General features: G+C 32.0%; 1 protein-coding gene across 1 annotated transcript; it reads left to right on the top strand.

The window, feature by feature from the left end:
* Positions 1–23953, top strand: LOC132737169 (uncharacterized). Its single transcript, XM_060724420.1, has 10 exons — positions 1–288; positions 4303–4487; positions 10329–10473; positions 17006–17112; positions 17539–17680; positions 18535–20147; positions 20566–20647; positions 21093–21353; positions 22058–22138; positions 22949–23953. Exons 1-10 carry the CDS (start codon positions 150–152, stop codon positions 23113–23115), a joined length of 2922 nt encoding a protein of 973 aa, XP_060580403.1. The 5' UTR covers positions 1–149; the 3' UTR covers positions 23116–23953.
* The last annotated feature ends 2860 nt before the right edge of the window (positions 23954–26813 follow it).

The following is a 26813-nucleotide window of genomic DNA, read 5'->3' as shown; positions in this document are numbered from 1 at the left end:
ATTTTACAGGTAAGTAGATTATTGAACAATATACCGATATCGGACAAAATTGATCAGTGAACAGGACTTGATGGCCGCCATGAAATTATAGAATTATAAGCTGGCTGGGCAGTGATTTTATATAGCTATATATTTTTATTTATTCGACAATGGACTGTATAGTTCCACCACAAAATACTCTTTGGACAGGGGCTTTGTCACATGGCCTACCTAGATACCACCAGAGGAATTTTTTCCCGAATTTCTACTTCCAACAGAAGAGGTCCTTCAACTCTCATTTTTTCCCAGGTATGTAACTTCCTGTGGAAACACAGTTTATTGATTCTGATATATATTTCTATCAAATATAAGTAAAAATCTTACAACGTTATTTTTGTTAAAATTTACAAATCACTAGACAACATTGGGTAGTTATGGCCTTACGGGGTTAAAGTTATATACATTGGTTTATCGGACACTCCCGTTTATTAACAATGCCAGGTATGACTAACGGGTGGCATTTAATAAATGTTTATTCGTTTAATTAAGGTAGTTCATTATATTTTTCTACTGACTGTAAAATATCTCGAACATAAATACTAAATATATGTAAAGAAAGTCAATTTCTATATAAATTCTATCCCGGGTGATCCGCGCATTTTTACAGGGGTTTCGGGAAAGGGAACGGGAGCACCGAGATTTTAGCGGGGCAATGAATTGAAGCGGGAAAAATTGGTTGCAGGAAAATAATGCATGTTGATGAACTTTAGTAAATATGGAAACCACAATAATTTAGTATAGTTTATAGGATAAGAAATGCAAAGAACTTTTACGGCCTTTTTTACCAAGTTGATAGAATCAGGGATACTGTCTAAATTCCCCTGGCAGCATGGTTTTGAATTTATCTAGATCTACAACTTATTTTATGTCTGTAAGTGAGGATTTGAATGTTATAAGTGGCCAGAAAATGAAATAGAATACAAGATACAAGAAACTCTATTTTAAGTTGACTTACATATTTCAAGAAACATTAGCTAATAAGCTATTTACAGACAATAACAAAGACATAAAACATATATACTAACATATAACAGATCTGAAAGTAAAAACATATAAAACTAGTAGCAACTTTAGGCATGAAATAAAAGTATCAAGGTTAAGAAGAACTATACAATAAGATGACAAATTAAAGCAAAGTTTGATGATGAGCACAGTACATATTGTAATATGTTGGTTACAAACAACTGAATTATGTATGAGTTGTTACACGGAGATGTACATGTATATTCTAGATTTAGATTATAATTGAATGAAGAGTAAATGGAAGCCAAAGAGGTCAAGATAACACTTCTAGGTTTATTGTTTAAACAGTTTGTCTGGACAAATAACTCTGTCATTTCATGTGGGGTATTTGCAATTGTCAGCACCACTGTAAGGCATGATGAGACAATGGCAAAGGAACCGAAATAAACATTTTTTGTCTGTCTTTTTTTAGGTCTGGTAGACTCTTAAAGCAGCATGCCTTGATCAAGTTTCATGCATATTTTCATGAAAATTTAAAAAAGTATTTAAAATCATAAAATTTTCGGAAGTGAACAAAAAAAAAATTACATGCACACAGCAATATTGCAATCTATGTTAATGACCAAAAAGACGTCAACATAAGCAAACAAAGCCCTTACTGTGCTAGTAATGCAGTACAAAAATTTAGTGATTAATACCGCAAAATCAGTCATTGATTGTACATAATATGTAAATCATTACTTGAATCTTAAATTGTTTTATTTTTCATAAAAATCTTAGTACATTTTCTCAAATTTAATTTTCTTGAAATATTTTGGCTCATCTGCAGGCAGCACCATTAAAATTATGCAGCTTTAAGATACAAAGCCACCTAATATTTCTTATTTCTAATTGCTGTATTTTCTTTAGAATACGATCATATATTCTTTAGAAAATAACACTTTTAAGTAAATTCAATAATAAATTGAGCAACTACTTTACAGTTATGAATTATTATGAATTAATACAATATATATAATTATTCATGACAAGTTGTATTATTCTCTCTCCTTTTGAAGTTTTCTTGAATATCTAATAAAAAAAAAATTGTTCAGATAAATACAAAATTCGAGGGTTAAATACAAAACTGCAGTAAGTTATATAAAATAAAGAAGGACTTACAACAATCTTGCAGTCAAACCACAAGATAGCAGGTAGACCCAATTTACATGTTATAACTATTTACATTACTACATTAAAATCTGGAAAAGGTCAGATCCCTCAAGAGTATTGAAGACAAAGCAAATATATGTAGTTGACAATTGCAAGATTGGTTTGATTGATAAATTCATATAACTAAATGAAAGAAATCTGCATTGTCATTAAAGCAAATTGTTGTTTGTAGCTAGGGTGTTCACACATTTATGTGTATGTAAATCAATTGTAGTACTGTTACACATAAAGTTGTAATCAACATAGGATTTTACTAAACTTTATTATAATTTTTAAAGTGCCTATACAAGAGTTTAACAGAAATTTGACTTCATTTGGAGTTGAACTTTAACCCTTGAATACCAGTACCAAGGGTTTTCATTATTTAAAGATGATAAGGTTGAAATGCTGTTAAAATGGGTTGTACCTTTAGCCTGTATATTAAAATATCCCCCTCAATCCTTGGCCAAATCAGCTGTTTCCATTGGCACATCTGTTGCCTCAGATAAAAATGAAAATCCTGAATACCATGTTATATTTTTGAAATGGACTTGTACTGCCTTGACTTATTATGGAAGAATCCATTGTTAAAATTAGGGGTTTTGATATAAAAAAAACTGACCTGGTTTTAAAATCAAACTACACTCTGGTTAGCTCAATAAATATAGCTAACCAACCCCCAGCACAAACTTGCCTGTGTACCATCAAAACTGTCAGATGACCTGTACACTCATTATACAGACTGACCAGTTGACACTACATAGATATGAGTTCTTAATTTTAGCTCTTTGATATAAAAATCCCCTAAAATAATAATACAGGGCGTTTCTGAACTCACATTACAAGTATTTGGCAATGTAAAGGTTAAGGCCTAGCACATGTGATCATATAAGTAGTAGAACTAATATTATAATTATAAGCTTTGATTAAATGCAAGTATAATTACTATACAGAGTTTTATATTAAAAACATATATTTAGATAGTAGAAACTTGCTATCACTTTTGGTTATTTGACCATGCAGAGCTTCAAAGCAATTGAGGTTTTAAGTGTCTACATGAAAATCACCGTGCCTACTCAATCTTATAAGTTATTTTTAGAATATGAATAATCAACTTTTGTTAAAATCCTTACAATGCTAAATATATATAATGAACTTGTCCATCTTTCAGTCTGAACAAAACATTTCATTAAAATTTTCCAAATAGTGAACAGTGCAGACCATAATCAGACAGCACAGAATGTGCTGGCTCGCCTTGGCCTGCACTGTTCACATGGGTAGTTGGGTAAGGGTTAAAGGGACTGACCACTGAGACTTTTTGACATGAAAGGACTGTAAAATATTTTTTCTAGATTTATCTACCACTTGATGTTGGTCTTGGCAAGTAACTTGTGTTCAAAATTCCAGATAATTCTGTTTTTCCAGAATAATTATTTTAAGTGTGAAAAATGACCTCAAAATGAAAAGTGTTTAAATGCTTTTTTTGTGGGGGGGGGGGGGGGTTGAACCTTACTGTTCATATAAAATAAGTCAACTTTGCAAAGTTACTGGATTAATTTCATTTTGGACAAAATATTACGTAAAAAATAATTATCATGGTACATGTACATGTAATTAGAGTCATGAATGTGTTCATTATTTAATTTTATGGGTGTTACTGCATGATTGAATTAATGACTATTTTATGCCAAATTAGTTAGACCGTAATTTTATACTTTACACCTGTAAAATCATAGTGGACTCTTCAGTCTTCACTGGTTGCGACTTAATTTTAGCATTTCAGTGTAGCATAAATTCTTAAAATCAAAAGATTCAAAGCAGGACAAAAATATTACACAAAAGTACTTCTAAATCAGTATCATTTGTGGGGAACTAATTTTCATGGTTTTCTTGAATTTAAGATCCAACGAAATTTTTTTTTTTTTGTCTGCTGTAAGATTATTTTGCATCACATTATTTATATTATACCTTTTGGAAAAAAAACAACCTAAACAGTCTACAAATAAAAAAACCTACGAAAATGTTATTTGTGACAAAAAACGAAATTTCATGCCCACAACATGAAGTGAATTAACAGTAAGTGATGATATTTTGATGTTAATATTACAGGACCAAGTGTTTTCTTCCCCCATGATGACGATGTGGATTATCCCACTGACATAAAGGGAGAATTGACACAGACGATGCCATATCATAATATGGTTGATGACAATGGTGAAATCAAACTTTGTGTTGTTTGTGGTGAACGAGCAAGCGGATTTTACTTTGGGGCATTAGTATGCCTACCATGTAAGGTAAGCAATTTTCTGATGTATTAACATAGTATGAGAGGCGCATCCGTGGCCAAGTGATTAATAGTCATTGAAGTCAAACCACTTGCCCCTAACTGCTGTGGGTTCGAGACCCAAAAGGGACATTGAATTTTTTCATGTCAGGAAACTATCCAACTTGCTTACAGAATGTCAAATCATGGTTCTATTCAGTTGCCTGTTTGTGCCTGAAAAAATACACAGAAGGACACCTAAGGTCTTCCTACACCAGTAAAGCTGGAAAATCACCACAGTAACCTATACTGTGTTGGTACAACATAAAACCCAACCAAACCATAGTATGAGAACTGTACCCTTGTTTAAAATTTGAGTGGTGTGGGTTACGAGACCAGTATGCTATTTTAAAAGAGCCAAGCCAGCCTCGACAACTCTGCAGCCAAACCAAACTGCTTTAACTACTAGTGGACTGCTCCAGATTTGAATCTGGGCAAGTCCATTGTGCATGTTTAATAGGGTAACGTTTTAATGCATAGGTGAACCTTTCACCAATGCCCCAATTAAACATGATAAATGATAAATAATGCAGGGATGTGCTTTCTGCTATAATTGATTTTATTGCCTCTCATTAAACATGTATAAGCTTCTGTTACCATTTTTACATAATTTATTGAAACACTTACATACATAAGTTATTGATAATTGATATATACATGTATAGGATGCTTCATGAAAGGCAAGGTCATTTTTTGTATTCAGTTCTGGGATGTCCATTTAGCCATACAGCTGTACATTAAACTGATTGCTTAAGTATAATCTCTCAAAATATTACAAAGTATATTTGATTTTCTAATATAGTATAACCTCATAGAGATAAATATAGAACATCATTTGTAACAGGTCTGTGACCACCAAATTTGGAATTTTAAGAAAAATATAGGTAAATGAAGGGATAAAAAACAGCAGCCAAATGAAGAACTTTTGTAGTCAAAGTGAAGTATGAGGACACAACACAGTCTGCAGGAAAAAACATTACACTGCCAGTGATTTCACTTTGCTGAGTTTCATTGATCTGCATCTGAATAATATGATCATGATGGCATTTTCTATCAGTTTACAAAATGTATTGCAATATTTATAACCAGTTACATAATCTCATTATACTTGTACATGCAGTAGAATGTATTACCGTAATTGATTATACCAGACAAAAATAAGGAAACATGCTATTTATAAGTTAAATTTCCTGTGTGCCCTTTGAAGCATTGAAGCATTATCAGTCTTGTAAAATCATCATATTAACCAGCAACATTTTTTGATCAGTCACATTACCCCATGAAACAAACAGTTATAAGGTTTCATTCATAGAATTACCTCATGGAACAGTTTAATCTGGTTACATTCATAGAATTTCCTCATGGAACAGTTTAATATGGTTTCATTCATAGAATTACCTCATGGAACAGTTTAATATGGTAACATTCATAGAATTACCTCATGGAACTGTTTTATCTGGTTACATTCATAGAATTTCTTCGTGAAATGAACAGTTTAATTTGGTTACATTCATATAATACATGACATTTTTTTTATCATCTTGAAACAATATATAACCTCATCACATAGGCATCATCATATAGACATCATCACATAGGCATCATCATATAGACATCATCATATAGACATCATAATATAGACATCATCATATAGGCATCATCATATAGGCATCATCATATAGACATCATCACATAGGCATCATCATATAGACATCATCATATAGACATCATCATATAGACATCATCACATAGGCATCAATCATATAGACATCATCACATAGGCATCATCATATAGACATCATCATATAGACATCATCACATAGGCATCATCATATAGACATCATCACATAGGCATCATCATATAGACATCATCATATAGACATCATCACATAGGCATCATCATATAGACATCATCACATAGGCATCATCATATAGACATCATCATATAGACATCATCACATAGGCATCATCATATAGACATCATCACATAGGCATCATCACATAGGCATCATCATATAGACATCATCACATAGGCATCATCATATAGACATCAAATATAAACATCATTAAAGAACATGCTACAACATTGCTAACAATCATGTTTTATCACAAAAAAAACGAAACTTGTTAAGGCAAAAACTTGTTCTTGTTTTGCTTCATTTGGCCATCCATGTTATTCTGACAAATAAAAAAAACTCAAATAGAATATAAAAATCTGAAGTGAAGTACAGTGCTTCCACACAGCACTCTCATTGACACCTGCTGTTGTGAAGTATAAAAACCTTAAAAAAAGGTGATCCCTCAGAAGCATTAAAAGCATCAAAATTACATGAACATTTCAGACTTGGTTCAGATTGAGTCTGTGCATGAGGGATAATGAAAAAGTACGATAATATCCCTCAAGTCCGAGACCTAGATACTTACCTGTAAAATACTCTATATAAAAAAATCTACTACTGAAAATATATTTTATCTGTTTTTCATTTTAATACTTTTCATATATTTCTACAATTTCTAGATAAAAAACAAAGAAGGGAAAATGGTTTGATGTTTTTTTCAATGTCACCTTTCTCCTGTTACCATAAACAACATGGATCCTGTCCTCTCTAGTCCAATATTTGGTTTTTTAATGTCCAATATATAGTTCCTACTTCAACAAAAGACGGCAGTTGGTATTACAAAAAAAAACATTGTTATTGCAACATTACAGAAGGCTATTTCCTTTTTTAACATTTACTCGTTTTATCTTGGTCAATTCCGATAAAATTCTATCGTAGATCAACATGATATGTTTACATAATGTATTGACTTTTTTAGTCTATTATGAAGTATAATAACATACAAAGAAGTCTTTTATTACGCGAGGATAGTTGAAAGAACAGACTTAATGACAATAACCTCAAGTAACCGAGTATAATGTGCGATTTCAACAGTCTCGTTTCATTTTAAGTCAACAAGCTTGCGATCACAATCATTACATTAGATTCTGTTCGGTTTTCTTTGGTCTCGCTGCAAGATTCTACTTGATAAATATCAATATATTAGATTTTTGTTCCGTTTTATCGTGTATTCAAATTAAAACCATAAATATGTACAGGATGTGCTCTATATTTGGTGGCGTTTTTTTTTTTTTTTTTTTTTTGTATTGTAATACAATTCTTCATAACAAATGTCAATAAAACAGACTTTGTTACGTTATAACATTATTTGAGGTTTGAAATGCGAAGAAAAAAAAATGTTAAGAGACATTATTGATTCGAATTGCTAACATGCATTATGCGATGTTTTTATCCTGTGCCAACGATTTTTATCATTTTTTATCATTTTTAACAACCACTTGTCAGTGGGCGACCAAGTTACCTTTATATTTATTGAGGATATGTCATTGTACAGCATGTGTCAGTGCAAAACAAGATTAAAAGATCGTTTTTGAAGATTTCTTGTAGGATTACAGCTTAAATGTTTAAGAAAAGATTAAATTTATCCTTGGGTCTATTTCAAAATATCAAACTTATGTTAAAACAGAAACGAAAAGGTGTTAAGCATGAAAGGAGTGGTTTTCTTAAGAATTATGTTTTTAAGGGTTTTCCCCATTCTTTCTCTCCTGGAAAAAAAAATTTGATTGCAGAAAAAAATAGAAAATGTAGTTTTATTGATTATTGAGTATAATATATATTAATGGAGCAAGAAGGAAGTCGCCTCTTTCTCTTGTATTAAAAAAAACCAGCCTTATAATTTGGCAGTAAACAATAACTTACCATGCATGGTTTAAAATACAAAAAGATTTCTTTTAAAATTCAACTATTGAAGATCTATCGAAATAGCTGCTACAGATTTGGGTATATATAATATATATTTGTTTATCAAATTCAATATTTATATTTGTACCTATACAGTTCATGTCTAAATTTAGCTGAAGGTTACAAATTATGGAAAGTAGAAAATGAAATTAAGTTCTTGAAATATGGTAATGAATTTATCAAATCAACTCACTAGATCAACCAACCAACTTATCAACCAACCAACCATTACCAACCAACTTTTTAAACCATCAAACAATCAATAAAAACACATAAATTTTTTTAATCTTTATTCAATTAAAGTCCCTTACTTTGCTCAATCAATCGCATGTTTTAAATAATAAATTGACCCTTTTCTTCAATCTTCAGATTAGCTAGGACTATTATGAATAATCAGCAAGGAGTTTTGAATGGACTGAACCTGATTTGAATTTGGACCAGTCCATTGTGAGTTAAGCAAAAATGAGCAGCTACAGTAATAGTTTTAGAATGATAGGGCCAGCAAAATCTGATTTAATTTGAATTACTTGTCTGTTTTTATGTGAAGCATTTTTTAACCTGTCCATATGATATTTACATACAATGTAGTTAATTCTGGAAATTTTTCACTTGTCCATACAGGCTGTGGGACAACCTGGGCAATACGGACAATTGATTTTGCCGGCCATTCAGTAATGCTCTGACAGTTACTGACCTACTGGCAAAATTTTACAAGTCACTTGGTGTATGCTCTCTCATTTTTCAAACATGTAGCACTCTGATCATTCTTAGTTTTGTGACCTTCATTTGACATGAAAATGCTCAGTTGAAACCTTCAATTGATATTAAAACCTTCAGCTGACATGAAAACCTTCAGCTGACATGAAAACCTTCAGCTGACATCAAAATGCATGATTTAAATATATTGTACATGTATCATAAATGAAAATCGTACATGTATCATTAATGAAAATCGTGGAGCTTTAGGGGCTATTTTCTAGACTTGCAAGGGGGCAGTGGCATTATTGCCTGTATGGGTCTAACATAGCCCCCTGAACCCATATAATTGTGCCTACTATCAACTTTGGCCTTGCCTAACTCCTGATTGTCTAAATATCATGTTTTTAACATAAGCTGTCACCAATTCCTACCTGGTAGAAACTGGACCCAAACCTCACAAGAACGGACCGTTTCATTTTGCCAAATTTTCTGAGTATGACCTCTGTTCTGTAACCAAGGGCATATCAAGAATTTCCAGTTGGAAGGTCATATTTAGAAATTATATAAAGTTACCTCTGATATAAATATTGGTTTCACATTACTTTTATTCACCCTGCAAAAGCTAAATTGAATTCTTTTATGCTGGAAAAAGTGACTGACACAGCTATCTAACATCATAATCTTGTCATAATGAATTTATTAAGCTATTGAGTATACAAAAAATAATTTTCTTATCAGAAACTTGCAAATTAATGACCACTTCATACAACTGCAAAACTGTTGAAAACAGGTGTTAAAACTAGAAAAGAAAGTTAAAACCCATGGGTTTAGTATGTTGAAATAAGATGGGTCATTTGTTTAAGAAGGCGGGTAAATAAATACCTACCAAAAAGGAATGTAAAAAAAATAATTATTAGAAGTATTAAGATGGTCTATATAATGTTGCAAGGGAATTTACCTAGTTACTGGTTCATAGCAAAACGAAGACAATCATTGGTAATGCAATGGACAATTTAAGACTCCCAACAGGGTTTAAAGTTTGTAGTAGGTCTGCCTTTTGATAAATATTTTCAATAAAATCTGTGTCTCAGTGACATTTTTTTCTTTGACACTTAATTATTAGATATATAACTATTTCAGTTAAGCATTCAGTTATGACCCATTGTTGTTATTTACTATATAAAGCGCTTCATGATTAACTAGCAATGCAATAGGTGGCGCTTTTGTCAATCTTTTTTTAGAACAGAGAGTGTGTATGTTTGAAGCAATGTCATCATCTTTGTCAAAACGTTTTTTTGTGTTGTTTTTTTCAGAGCTTTTATATAAGATGTACGAAAGATGGCGAACCAAGCTTCACGTGCCAGTGTAGCGGAAATTGTGATATAGTTAAACAAGGTCGTATTCGATGTCAATACTGCCGCTATCAACGATGTCTAATGGCAGGAATGTGCCGTAAAGGTAACCTAATCTATATTTAGAATTATCAAATTCAATTTTAAACTTTTGTTGCCATAGTGATGTATTACGTTGCAAACCATTGACAGAGCCATTAAGCTTTTATATCTGTATAGATAGGTTGGGCTGATGTAAGGTTTTATGATAACCTTGTCATCTCATCATGTTATCTTTAAGAAATACTTGAAAATTCATTCTTTTCATTATTGTCAGGAGATAAGCCTATTTTGAACATAAAAGTGGCACGCCTACACATTTATGCATTATTTTTGTTGAAAACTAAAAACTTGTTAAATAAAGTTTTAAAAATTTGCAAAGGGAAAAAATTTCTTCCTAGAATAGAAAACTTTATTAAGCATCCTCAGATAAATGTCAGTTTTTGGAAACTTTAGAAAATGCTCTAAATAGTAAAAACTTGTATTGTACAAATTGAGGACTCAAAATTATTAGTTGCATTTATTATTGTGTCATTAATATCATTAAATTAAAAAAGCCCTTTCTCATAAAAACAAGATTTTGATAAAATTATTACTTCATCATAACAGTCATATCTTGCTTAATGATGATGCAAATCTGCACATAGGTAGCCAAAAATGATGCAAAATTTTCTTATTGTCTAATACAGTTTACTATTTAGCTTAACTATAATATTTACATATATAATAGGGAGAGCTATCCTCATCACTCCCGAAGTGACACACACTCCATGGAGGTCCAAAAGCCTAAAAACATAAAATTTGAATTTAATTTCTTACATAGATATAAAGCTGGGTCACATAAAACAGAAAAATACCCAAAAGAACATTAAGGAATATAAGAAGAAATCAATTGAAAATCATACTTTTGTGCTATTCTTAGCCTTCTTTGAGTTAAAAGTGTTGCAATGCTTTTCAATTTTGGGTCATAATGAGTTTCCACTAAAATAATTATCCCCGGAAGAATGGAGTGAGCAAATGATCTGAAATTTTGCACACATTGATGATTTATTGGTCTAGACCTACAGTCCAGTTATGTAAAGAAACCTCAGTGTTAGTCCCTTTAACCCATAACCAGATATATACGCATTTCTACGCCTTTTTTCACCCCCCCCCCCACCCACCCCCAAACCCCCCTTCCTTTTTTGCTTTCTCAAATGGTTGAAAAAATGCCTTATTTAGGCCCCCAAACACTTGTTTTTGTTTGAGAAATGTTGTTTAAAAAAGTTACCACTTTTTTGGCGCGGTCCCCCATCCAATAGATACAGAAGGGGGGATGTGCCCCCTTTTGTTTTGGGGGTTTGAAGGGGGGCGGTAGTCCCCCTAATCGCCAAGAAAATTTTGGACTTGTGAGAGGCTAAAAATGACCGAAGGTCCATCATAAGGTAATGTGTAACCAACGCTGAAAAGCCTTTGACTCTATCTCAATCCATTGAGAAGTGGCAGCACTTTCAAATAAATTTTGATGGAAAAAATCAACGCAAAATAGTGATTTTTGGCAATTTTGAGATGTCCCCTAGTTGCCATGGTAACAGGAAATTTAAGACTGATCATGTTGTTGCAAAGGCAATGGTCCAGTCAACATTTGTGCCAAGTTTGATTAGTATTGAAGCAGTTTTTATAGTTTTATAGCAACTTGAACCTGTAACGGGAGACTTTTCAATGAAAACAGCCATTTTTCACAAAATGCTCATGGGGTAATGCCAGGGTTAAGGTTTTCATACAACCCCACCCAAATCTTGAAATCATGTCCCCTGACTCCCGTCCATTAGTAGTCTCCGTTGAATTCTCATCTATGTCACCTCAAGAAACCCTAGTATGCATTTGTCATAGGAAAGGCTTATAAGTAATTTGATTAATTTCAAATATACATGTATTTCATTTTTTTCCCCTCAATTTAGCCTAAACAAACTAGGTTATACTCAAGTATAAATTTTACTTTAAGATGTTTCATAAACTCTGTGGCTACCTGAGTTAATATCAAATTCAAACAGATAAAGGAGCTGAAGATTTGAATGAATATCTTTAAATGGAAATCCAAGTTATTTGACTTATATTGATTGTGAATTTGTTTGAATGTAAGATTCAATATAAAGATTTTTCTAAAGCCATTGTATGAGTGACCTTTATTTTCTGTTCAGTCTACCAAACATTGTTCAAAGGTTGTGAAAACATTGCAGAAAACGTGATATTTACTTCAGTTAGTCAATACAGTCATGTATTTAGTCAGGCAAATATTCGATTTATTGGGCAGGTTACCTGAGGTACTGAAAGTAGCCGAAATTAAAAACCACTTAGTACCTAGGTCTTTCTGTCACAGAAAAATGTAACAAGAAATAAGTGACATTGAACGTTTTGTTCAAGGAAGGACAACAGTTACTGATAACATCATTTTTTTCTAAAAAACTAAAAAAAAATTAAAATCTGATCCTCAGATTTTTGTCCATACAGTCAAACTTTGAGTTAAAAGCCACCTTAAGATATTAAAGTGACTCCACTGAGGATTTTTGACATGATGGAACTGGAAATATTTGTTTGACATTTGTATACCATTTGTTCAAAATCTAGACCAGTTACTTATATGCAAAATTTTTTATCATTTGCTCACTCCATTTTTGTAGAATAATCATTTTTATTGTACAAAATGACCCAGAAACTAAAAGAGCTATAACGTTATTGCTTTTAACTCAAATCATGATAAAAATTACATTTTAAATCTATTTTCAGGTTAATTCCGAGTTTATTTGTCTCTTATAATTTTGAATATTTTTTCCTTTTTCAATACCCATTGCATATTGATTAAATTTTATGTTTTTTAGGGCTTTGAACCTCGGTGGAGTTCCTTTAAGACCTTCCCAAAAAAGTTGGTCTGTCAAAAACTACCATATTAGTGTCTGTCATAATCCTTCAAAATTTCTTTCGATAAAATCTGATCGACTAATTTTGAAACCTCAACATTTATTAACCAGCACAAACAATCAAGTTTTAAATCTATATCTATTTAGTCACACAAAAGTCATTAAGTACATTTATTTTAAATGACTTTTGATGTTTGTGTAATCTATTTCAACATGACCTTAGTTTTCAAGGTCACACACGCCTTTCAGTATGGTGATTAGATATTCACAATACACAGCCTTACCTCTCCATTAAAAGCCGCTAATCCCTGTAGTATATTTACAAGATTCTCAATTCTTTTAAGTGATTTTATTCTTTGATTTGATATTATTTTATTCTCCCCCCCCCCCTCCTGATCAAAATTTCTAATGATCGTTTAAGGGAGATTTTTAAAGGAGGGGGTCATTTAAGTGCTTAAAGCTTGTTTATTAATCCTTATACCATCTTAAACATCTTAAAATGGTCTTGCCAATCTTTCAATTAGGACAAAACAATTCACCTGCTGATTTTGGTCTGCACTATTTGATCGGGTAAATTCTATCGCCCAGGTTAAAAAGCTAAAGTAGATTCTCCTTGAGGAGAGTATCTCTGTCCTGATTGGGCCTTTAAAAACATGAAACTATGGATATTCTTCTTGAGCAAATTGCTCATATGGATTTCCATTGTGACTTTAAATAAACAAATTTACACATTTACATACAAAACATACACAAAAACTAAGTGAACTTACTTTGAATGAAGAAAATTTCATAAATCATTTAAAATAAAACACTTGAAACACTTGCTTTTGTCTTTCCTGATGTCACATCTAGTTAATAATCTTGAAATCTGAGTAAAACTATTAAAAAAATTTCATTTATTGAAGTATTCCTTCATAAGCAATATGCATTTAGATATGGTTGTATGTAAGTATAGTTTACCTCTAGAAGATTATTTATATGGTATGGGGCATTAACTTCAAGGTGAAATCTTCTGAAAGGCCGGCAGTTTTTTAAACTTAAAACAGTACCACTATCAAAAATCAAATCTTGGACTTTCAAATCCATGATTGTCAAATTTATGACAAATATCAACTCAGAATCAGTATCAATTTAAGATTTGTAAAGAGAATTATTTTCTGAGAATTCAGAAAAAATATTACTGTTTTCCAAAAATAGAAGCCAATATCAGCTTTAGAATAGGCACAAAAACCATTGTCGGTTATAGAACGATTTACTCGCGTCTTTCAGGGTCCCTAACATCTGTCAATAAAAAGTTCTTTTCAAATTGCCTCAAGTTTGATCTTGTCTGGTATGAATGCAATTACAAATTATTAAACACGTTTTAGAGTAATAGAACAGAATTTATAAAAAGTCTGGAGTTGCCTTGAATATAAGAATGAATTAAAATCATTGAAATAATTTTGTATTCAAGGGTGTGTATATAATTAAACATGATACTTGCTGATAATCAATTTAAAAAATACTATGTTGTTTCTTATATATGCTGCCAAGCGGTTGTTTCTTTACCCTAACCACTCTAAATATATTAAATAGACTTGTCCAGCTTTTAATCTGGACAAAACCATTCATCGTTTTTAGGGAAAATTTCAAAATACTTGTACTGACTGAATAGCAAACAATGTAGACTATGGTCAAATGGCACAGATGTGCTGGCTGATTTGGTCTGCACTGGTCACATGGGTAGATTCTGAAGCCATCAACAGGTTAAGTGGTACCAAAGAGTTTAGCTGTTATTTCATGAACATAGACATAAAAATTTAACAGAAAAAAAAACGTACTCAAATAAATTATTGACCAGTCGCTTTTCCGCAGCCTTTTGTAAATGGATCCAGCCGTTTGAATTTTGAAAATAATAACACTCATGTCAGTACTTGTGAAAGTAGCCTATAGATATAATATTATTAAAATTTAGCTGTTTAATGGGGGCGGGGAGGAATTGACAATTGTGAATTTCCATAAAAAAGTTTTTAAAAAAAGATACTTTTTTAGCTTTGTGAATGAGACCCTTAAACTATTTCGGCCCAAAAACTGTTTGGGTAAAAAACCCATCTGGATTTTGTTGCTATTTTAAGTAAACTATAGGAATGATTTTTCAAATTTGACAGTGACTGCACAGAAATTTAAAATCATGATTCTTTCAATTTATGTACTTTGGTAAAAGTTTTACGAGATACAAACAAATAGTCTGCCAATAACTGACAGTCCGTATTTACTTTATACTTTTCAAAATGAATGCTCTATTAAACAAAATATAAAAAAAAGGAAAATGATATTGCCCAATCCTATATGTTGAAATCTGAGCTGAGTTTGGTTAACAGACAAAAACTTTGTGTTATAAACAAATTAATTCTGTTGAATGATTGAAAAACCCAACTTTAAAATTTGATAAAAACACTTGAATGTGTATTATTTTACATCAATAAGAGGTTTAATTTATATGTTCATTGTATTTCAAGTACTTTGGACAACTTAATAAACACTTAAACACTTGTTTTTAAGACTTTTTTAGAATTTCAATTTTACACATCACACTTACATTGGAGAAAATCATAAATAATGAATCAGTAATCTTGTTTATTCATCACACCATTTTGTATGCCCTTCGTGAATTTTATTAGATAACATTGTAGAAAAATTCATAAAAAGCACTTCTAAATTGAGTGTCTTATTATGTTAACAGTCAAATATAGGGGGGGGGGGGGGACTGGGAGAAATATCATATTGAGAGGTGTATATTATTGAACTCGTCAAATGTCATCCATGTATAACCATTGGTATCAGTTTTCAGAAAAAAATAGTTTCAAATATAATGATGGCTTTTATACGATCAACAAATTTAAGTTTTGTAAAAAAAAAATTTCGAAATTTTCACTCAAGTTTTCCAGTATGAAAGGCAATTGGGCTTCTGCAGAAAAAAGAAAGAAAACAATTCTGGTACTGATAATGACTAGACTAAGCCACCAGTTCAGGGGGACGGCCTGTCATTGGCGCCCTTTCTGGCCACACTTGTTATATAGTTGCTCTATTTTAATAATTTGATGTCAAAACCCTTCAGCGCCCTCTCTGGCCACACTGGTCACAATTTGTTGCACTGTTTTAATAATTAAAAACCCCTCAAATTAACAATGGGTAGTCCCAAAACAAAGTAGGACAAGTTCATTATACAATTTCATCAGTGTGATGGTTATAAAATGTCCTATATTAAATATATAATAAAATATAACAGAGCACTATTATTAGTTAAAACACAATGAAATCTTTAGAATATAACAGTCATTTACATGATCTAAGATATAATACTACCTGGTAAGATATAGGCTACAAAGACAAAAGTTAGTAATGAAACAATAGGATCTGTGCCAAAAATGAATTATAAGGTATTGCCCTGTAAATATATATATAATCAATAGAAATACCTATACATTAACAGAAGGAATGTTATTTCTTTGATTGATTGATTAATTAATTGATTGATTGATTAATTAATTGATTGATTAATTCATTGATTCATCACTCACTCACTCACTCATTTATTTATTTATCTATTTTATTTATTGATTTATTTATCTTTTTTATTTATTTATTAAATAATTTATTTATCTTATTGTATCTTATCTTATCTTATTTTATCTTATCTTATCTTATTTTATCTTATTTCAGAGAAACCAGAGACAGTCCAGCCAGCTGAAGGCCAAGTCTTGTGTAAAGTTTGTGGTGACATTGCTAATGGCATTCATTTTGGTGTAAACACTTGTGAAGGATGCAAGGTCAGTATTAATCTTCTGTGAATAATTCTAGGCATTTGTTTAAAAATTACATCGTTACATGTGAAGGATAAAAAATAAGTGCAATAATCATATAAATGAGTTCAAATAATTACTATTATTTTGTTATGAAGTCTGGTAACTATTGTTATATTTGGTATGAATAATAATACAGAAAGCAATTTAGGTAATTGTAGATATTTCAGTATAAGTTCTTCTGAAACAAGATAATTAACTATTGCAATTTTGGTGTAAATTCTTGAAAAACATCAAAGATAGCAGGTAAACTGTAATTAGTCATTTGATATTGTGAAAAGTTAATATAGTTGCTGATTTCATTTTAGTCTCAGCATCAAACTAATTTATTTTATAAAGTTCAATTTTGCTGACTTGATAATTGGTTCAAATGTTTTTTCTTTTTATTTACAGAAATTTTTCAGACGCGGTTTAGTTGAAAACCAAAGTTATATTTGCAAAAGCGAGAAAGAATGTGCTATCAACCCAAGAAATCGTAACAACTGTAGATATTGCCGTTATCAGAAATGTTTGACTGTCGGCATGTCCAGAGAAGGTGAGTAGAGCACCTAAATTTGAGCCACGCCATGACAAAACCAACATAGTGCGTTTGCAACCAGCATGGATCCAGACCAGCCTGCGCAGTCTGGTCAGGATCCATGCTGTTCGCTATCAGTTTCTCTATCAGTCAAAGATCATCACTATAAGACTTAAGTTCACATATAGAAAACCTTCACTAAATGCAAAAATCTAAGTATTCTTCTACATAAAGTGACAAGAAACCAACTAGCAACATAGACCATTGTGTTACATACCTATGTCCTGCTTTATATAAAGATTTTCTGTATTTGTCATCTGCTACAAATATATAATTGTAAGACACAAGTAGACAACTAAACCAGACTATTAAAACATTTCAGTTGCCTCCCATTACCCATTTTTTTCAAACTATAGGTAGATTTCATTTTTTTTGTGAGCCTGGTCAGAGATTTTTGTTAAAGCAGTATTGCTATCTAAAAATTCTAGTGCAATAGAATTTGTATTTGATAGAGGAAAATTCATTTTAGAAAAATTCTGTAGTGAATAATAGGTTCTTAAATAATATTTGTGATAAGAATCTACAATAAATCATGTTTTACACTTGAAATAAAACACCATAAAGCAGCTTAGATATTCCTCGGCTTGTAAGACTATGAAGATTTCCACGTGACCTTTACATTGTCGTTGTAATTCCAACAACAAACTTGAATTTATTGCTGAAAAATTTTACACCGAAAACTGGCAGTGCTATCCTGTGTTTGCTTGGTGTCGGGTAAAAATGATTTTAAAGATTGACTGTATTTACTCTCATATAAGTCTGACCTCTTTTAAGACAGGTTCTAGGTTTGGATTTATTTATTTATTATCTAGCAATAAAGATGGGAAGACCAAAGAAAGGAGATGGAAGTGAAGCATCCTGTTTGACAAGCAGTCCCAAAATGACTCGCCAACCACTTGTAGACTTAGAAAACAATCAATTAACGAATCCCCAAGTCGGGGAGGAATCTTGTGATAATGTAAAGACATGTTTACCCGTTGACAAAATAAAGGAAGAACACCTTACAACCAGTTGTCATTTTGAAAAGAAACTTGGAGACAGTTGTAACCAAGGGCAAATGTGCACGCCGAGATGGCAGCCTTGTAACCAGGGACAAATTGTCTCCACAGGTTCCCACAGTCAAAATGCAAATGGTGTTACAGAATTTATTGAAGAAGAAATGGACGAGATATTGATGATGTTACAGAATGATAACCAAGGCGGACCTCCCGCCAAAAAACAACGTTGCTTTAGGTACAATGATGAGAATATGCAGAGGACCTGCAAGCCAGAATTTGGAATGCAAAATGAGGAATGGCTAATAAACGATATGTCCGGTCAACCGATCGCTGAACCCATGAATATGAGCGTGAATCATATGATGTCAAGACCACCACCTCAGTATCCTGGTTATACTAACAACATGTCACCTTGTCATTCTCCAAGAAGTCAGGGGTCATCTCCTCCAAGGTATATGTCAGATGCTGAGGTCCATTCCCCAGGTTACATTCCAAATGGTAGTCCTAGATCACCATCTTGTCAGTATTCTCCCAGGCATAGCCCCATGTACATGCATCCACATTCCCCACACAGTCCCTATCAGGATGACATGTGTCAACAAGGATCACCATACAGTGAAGCTGGATACCACAGTGAACCATACAGTCCCCAGGATAGTTACCAGGTCACAGATTTGTCTGTCCATTGTGGTTTACAGGCGATGAACCCCTGTGGCTCTCCAGCTCAAACTTCTCCTGTCTACAACAGTCAAATGACTCAGCTATCAAACCCCAGCCCATCTATGACCATTCCTCATCAGGAAGGGGGAGTTAACTCCCATGACGGCTGGTGTTTGACTGGTTCTCCGTCATTTTTCTGTGAAAGTCCATTACAAAACTCAAATCACACAACCATTCCAAATCAGGAAGGGAAAAGCATTCGTAGTTCATCCAGATTAGCAAACCTACAGAAGATTAACCATTTTTTCATGTCAAAGACTCCATGTACTCTCCAACTGTCCCCAGATAATGACCTTGATGGGAAAATGACAAGAGGTGACATTGAAGAAGAAATTGTTCATAAAACACTTGACTCGGTTAGCCCAGCACAATCATTCTACTACGTTATGTCCGAGAGTCACTCGTACTCGAGTGATTCAAGCTGCGGCACAAACTATGATACATTTACATCTTGCCAGCGCGCCAACAAAAGAAAGTCATGTGACACATCTGATATGACGGACCCAGCAAGTTTAGCTGGTTCCAGTGTGGGAAAATACAACGAGGGTGTGTCCAGGAAGTATTGGCAACAGATACCATGTGACAGAACAGATGTGGAGCCAATGACGTCACACAAACAAGCTTTACTAGATCACTTGAACAAAATCTTTGAGCAGATGGTGGAACGATGTACGGAATCATTATCAACGAAGCCCTTAACAGGACAGGTAAAATTATTTCTAATAAATTTTCAAAATTATTTATTGATTTACTTATTCAATAAACTTTGTCATATCATATTCAAAATTTTGTTTTTGAAAGCTAAAGTGATTTAATACACATTTAAAAGTTTAAAATGTTTATGTGTAAGTAATCACCGGTAAGTTAAATGTTGTCCGATTCAAATAATGAGCAAGAAACTTTACATAAATTGTTTAGTGCTATAGTTCCAGGAACAGATTCCAGAATGTGTCTCTCAAAAAGCTTATCATTTCTTTAGCTTCCTACACAGACTAAGACAACTTCTGTGTAAACTAGAAAACTAAAATATATTCAATAATCACTAATGTTGATAAGAAGAACAAGATAATTATAAGATTAAAAATCATTTTGAATTTGTTTAATATCTTTACCAATTTTTTCCAGGAAAATGCTAACTGGCAGCAGATTCAGTTACGAATTATTCGTAACACATCGGCAGTGGTCAAGTTTGCATCCCAAATACCAGGTACTTTACTGTTTGTATTTAAGTGATTTGTCAAAATAAGTCTGTGGACCTAGGGATTGTAAGTTTGAGTCCCTGACAAGGCACCACTGGCACCTGGTGAGAGTCCCTAAATAATGATAAAATGAAACAAATAATTCCCATATAACAAAAATTGCTTTCCAGGAGTGTCCTCATAAACCTTACCATATACATGTTTAAAAGTGAATGTTACATAATTGTTATGATAGTATAACTATATGGGGGATGTGTATGAAAAATGATTCTTGGTAAAAATTTTAGGAAATTTCGCTCTGGAACAAAATCCAGAATACTTCTTTTAGTTCAATTGACTGCTAAAATACATGTATGGCAAAACCACTGTTACATAAATCTGGGTGTATATATAAAAATCACAACCACAAATTGAGCTCAACTTAAAAATTCAATATATATTTTATTATCACAGGGTTCAGTAATCTCCACCCAGAAGACAAAGAATTCCTGTGTAAACGTGTGACATTCATGAGCACCCTTCTGATGGCGGGACAACATTTATACAGCCCATCAGAGAAAAATTTCCATGATTTCTGGAACTGGCAAATCACACCTCAGAACCCATTTTATTTATTCAAAGAGAAGCTTTTGGAAGTTGGAGAAAAGATTCATTCGGCACACATGGACATGTATGAAGTTTCAGTAATGGCAGCTCTCAATTTCCTGGCCTCTGGTGAGATATTTGTGTGTTTAAATCAAAACTTTGGCATGCATATCATCAAATATAGTTTTAACCCTAAGCCTCTTGAATTTCTTAAATAGACTTGTCCAGTCCAGTGAAAATCAATCAATATACACCGTCCAGTGAAAATCAAGAAATTTAAGACAGAAAAAAATAGTTTTATAACCTCAAAGCCAGCAGCTGAGTAAGGATAACAGGTAACTTTCAAGATAGAACCATCAACCGCATCTGGTTATTGTGGGGGTTTCAAATCCCTCAACGGATTTTACTTAATTCATGTGTGCAAGCTATTCATATTCTGTACTAGTGGTTCTTTACTCAGGTAACCACAAGTGGCAGAGGGGCAAATCTATGCATAGATCTTTCTCCATCAGTAATACCTTGATGTTGCAATATGTATAATAACTTGTAGTATCTGTGTGACATGCAACCCATCCAAGTAACAATTTGTTGTCATTTCACAAAATTCCTTAGTTACTGCCACAAATTTTGAAAATTTGAATTAATGACATTGTTAGTTTAAATTGATCAACTTTTCAATAACATGTATATAGAGTACTTTGTCATAGAGTAATATACATCAAAATTGACATGATCATTTAAAGTAGTTGATTTTTATGGCTTTTGTGGTTTTAACTAACATTAACATTTAAAGTATAACTTTTAATAACATGTACATTATAATTTATTTATAGACTTCTTGGACTTGGCTTATCCAGAAGCTATTGAGGAGGGAAGAGGAAAACTTATTGCTGCACTTAAATCTTATGAATTAAGTAAGTATCATAAACTTGTCTATATTTCACAACTAAATGTATCATATAACAAGACTGTCTTGATACAGAAAAATAGGCTGTTGTATTATTTCCTATCATATTTCATACAGATAATGAAAGAATGAAAGTCTGGTCTTATTCAAACAAAATAATATAATTTGATTTTGATTCAGCATCAATCAAATATACTGTTATAATAGCAAACAGTGCAGACCATGATCAGATGGCATAAATGTCCCAACTGATCTTGATTATTTGTTTGTTTGATTGGGTTTTAAGTCACACAACACAGTATAGGTCATTTGGCGACATTCCAGCTTTTCTGGTGGAGGAAGACCACAGGTGCCCTTTCGTGCATTATTTCAGGCATGAACAGGCACCTGAGTAGAACCACCCACCTGTAAGCATCTGAGTAGAACCACCCACGTTCTGTAAGCATCTGAGTAGAACCACCCACGTTCTGTAAGCATCTGAGTAGAACCACCCACGTTCTGTAAGCTAGCTGGAGAACTTCCTCACATGAAAGCCTCTGTCAGAATTCAAGCCCACAGCAGTGAGGGGCAAGTGGTTTGAAATCAATGACCTTAACCACTCTGCCACGGGGCTGATCTTGAACTGCACTTGTTGCACGGCCAGAGGGAATGTGTTAAAGTAGGTCTCCCCATTTCCAAAATTATTTAGGTATTATTAAGCACATGTTTTTTAACAAGATACAAACATTTTACCATTTACAGACAGTCCTTAAATATAGCATTACATTTTTTATGGTGAAATATTGTGATTTACATGTTATATGATTGGTTTTTACAGCAAAAGGAATAGATGTACATTCAAGGCTGACACATTTGTTTAGCCTCATTCCGGAGATCAGACATGTAGGCATGTGGCATCAGCAATTAATGAAACAGATGAAGATAAATGTACACAAGCAGGAAGTGCAACAACTATATGATGCAGTCAATTATAGAGAGAGCTAAATATTTAGTGGTGTTAGACCATGTTACATAGCCACAACAAAGCCAAATAACTTTTTAGCAATACCAGGCCACATAACAATTATTATGAAATTATTAGTGAAAGGTCAACTTACATTTAGCAATACCAGGCCAATATATTACACAGTGCAAGGCCAAATTATATTTAATGGTACCAAGCCACATTTCATTCAACTTAAGGCCAAATAACATTTAATGGTACCATTTTAGCCATATTACATTCAACTTTAGGCCATATAACATTTAATGGTACCAGGCCACATTAAATTCAACTTTAGTCCAAATAACATGCAATGGTAACCAGGCCACATAACATTCAGCTTTAGGCCATATAACAGTTAGTGGTACCAGACCATATAACATTAAACTGAATAAGCCCTGGTATACCATGAAAATATGCATGTCCATATTTTTATAGAATTCTTCATGGTAAAAACATCTATAGATTGAAAAAGTGTAAAAATAAGTCACATGATATAACTACTCAATTTGAACAAAAGCAAGGCCACACTATTTATGAAAGTAGTTTAACTGAAAAATTTGTCTAAATTTTTGATCACCCATAATAAAACTGCATACTTTTTAAATTCTGACAAAACTTCCTTGCTTGTACAACCATTAATAAAGCTGGTTTATTTAAAATACAGGATAAGAATGTGTCACAAAGTACTTTTCCGTCCATTTTTATATGCAATAATGTCCGTCCATCAGACCATTTTTAGTCTACAATTTCATTTTAATTTCTACATTTTATAATTCTGCTTACTAAATTTCAATGAAATTTTACAATAAAGGTCCTTTTATCAAGATCTTGAACTATTTTGTTGCCAACTTTTTGTTATAAATATAAAAAAAAAACCCATACAGATAACTTCAAGGTCATTAAGGTCAAATATGATTTTATTGGTTACAGTTAATATTTTCTGCAAATTTAACAGTAGTTCTAAGCAATTTGCATGCTATGTACTGATAATGGTTGCCAGAATGTTAAAAAATTTCTTTTAACACTAAAACAGTATGAAAATAATTTTTCACAATCTTTTTTTTTTCACCTAAGACATACATGTATGTGCTTTTATAATTGACATCACAAGGAAGTGATCTGACCTAATCACAAAACATTACAGTCATATAACCATAACATAGAAAGTATGTGAAATAACACTATCACACAGAAGTATGTAAAGATCTTTGATCACATTTCATATATGGGGAAAATGTTTGATCACAATGTTATATAATTATGTGTCAGTGATCTATGATCACATTTTACATATGGGGAAAATGTATGATCACCTGATATATATGTGTCAGTGATCTATGAACACATATATTGGAATGATATATATGTGATCACATTGAATAAAAGGGGGACATGTGTGATCACATGTTATATGTGAGTGATCAATGATCACATTTAATATATTGGAATGAATTGATCACAGGAAGCATGTATAAGAGTGGATATTTTGGTGTGATCACAGAATAAATGACATTTAATTTGAATTAAATATACTTGTTAAGGGACCATACATACAGTTTAGTGATCTCAGCAGTTGTGATAAATAAGTAGACTGATATATTTTAGTCTTACACATTTAAAATGAGAAAATGCATGATTTAAAAGTGCGAGATATTTCTAAAAATGTGATCACTCAAATATTGTGTTTATGATTGTGTTTCTACTAGGATCACAGTATGTGTTTTTTCCTAATAATAGTAGGGAAATGCCAGTTTCTGAATGTTTTTGTTTAAATGATAAAAAATGTAAGTTTTTATTGGAGTGATTACAAAAAAAAATGTAAGCATGTTTTCGTTTAAAATTACCGCAAAATATAGTACATTTGTACACAAGATTATTTAAATGATCAAAGAATACGAGTGTTTTCATTGAGGTGATCACAGAATGCGAGTGTTTTTATTTTAAGTGATTACTATATATGCTAATGATTAAGAGAATAATAATATTATTGAGGAATATTTTATGAACCTTAACTCTGCTGTTACCGAAAGATATAAGCCTTTGCCCTCCAGTATAGAGCCAGGTCTGAGTCTATGTAGTCTATCTGACTAGGCTCTAAACTGTTGGCTGGCTTACCTTCGGTTCTTCTTAATACCTAAAAGTTTGATAATTCATTGGTCAAAACACATTGGAAGCTGGTAAAGTCCATTTAAGAAACTCAGCAGGTTAAGGGTTATCAATAAAATATTTTTCACATTTACCGATAATCTTGGTAATACATGATTAGATATTTTTAACACATGTACATGTTGATTTTTTTTGTAGATTTTTTTTAAAATGGAAGAATGTTGCAAGAGAAGCTATGTGTATTGTCCTATAGATTTAATATATAATTTATGATGATACTGCTTAAAGCTCAGATATGCTTACAATGATTAATGTACACTCTGGGTGTTTATCATTATTGTTGAATTTTGTAATGATAAACATACAAAATTTTCATTCACAAATGCTTTAAAAGATGATGAAATTTTTTACCAAGTTTCCAATAAATAAATAAATAAATACTTAATATCAGGTGATATTTTGACTTTATTTTATCTATCTATTTTTACTCAAATGAAAGTGCTTTGTTTACAATATAATGTTAATTAAAGCATAGATCGTCCCATACATAGAATGCCAATCTGTTCTTGCATTCATCAATTAAAATTAAATAGCTTCAAGTTCATTGAACAAGAAAAGTATGGTTTGAAAATCTATAAAGTTTTACTACTGAAATTGAAAAGGCAGGTGTAAAAATATAAGTTTTTTTTTATAATTCCTGAGGTTTGAGGGAATGCTATGTATTTTTGTGGAGTCATATTATTGTTAAGAGAAAAAAGTACTTTTTATCGTTATAAGTTTTATGAACTACAGAAAAAGAATGTTAAAGTTTTGTTAATTTTATAATTTAGTTATTTTATCGATTAGTTTTGTTAAAATAGTTGTTACTGTCCTTATATATACATGTATAATTTGTGATTGCTTTACGTCTTTAATACCTGAATAGTTTTTGATTGCTTTACTTTTGTTGAACCCTATAAAAATCATTTAAAGACTGAACAATTTATTAATGTTTAAAATCTAACTTTACAAATACTGAATAAGAGGGAGAGATAATGTTTTGTTTTCGATGTATGTATTGGATTTTTTAAAAAGTACACTTAATTAAGATTCAAATCGTAAAAAACAGATATATTATTAACAATGTGTACCACAAGCAGTAATGTTTGAATTATAAGTTCCTCAAAGAAATTAATATTTCTTTTAAAGAAAATATACGCTACATAATTGTATGTATTGAGCTGTGATCAGATGACATCATAATTGATGTCATAACTGCTTACTATTTCATTTGTGGTATATTTTCGCTCCATATATCAAGATTTCTCTTCTCCTGCATTGTTATAACTAACGATTATATTAATATATTATTAATGCCATATTTTAACATGGTTTTATTCTGTTTGGCATAGTCCATTACATGGGCAAAGCAATGACCCTGTGATAATATATCGAGAGTTATTTAACCATATGTTTTGTTGTATGGATGTGTTATTTTTTAAAACAATGTAAATGTTTTAGCTTAATAAAGTGCTTTGTCAATGTGACGGTTTTGTTATTGTGATGTTTTTGTTTATTGTTATCATATTTGAGCCACGTCATTACATAACCA

This window comes from Ruditapes philippinarum, unplaced genomic scaffold (genome assembly GCF_026571515.1).
Source record: "Ruditapes philippinarum isolate M1 unplaced genomic scaffold, ASM2657151v2 ctg4703_1_1_1_1, whole genome shotgun sequence".
NCBI lineage: Eukaryota > Metazoa > Mollusca > Bivalvia > Venerida > Veneridae > Ruditapes > Ruditapes philippinarum.
Note: the sequence above shows the minus strand (reverse complement) of the source record. Positions and strands in the feature narration are given on the sequence as shown.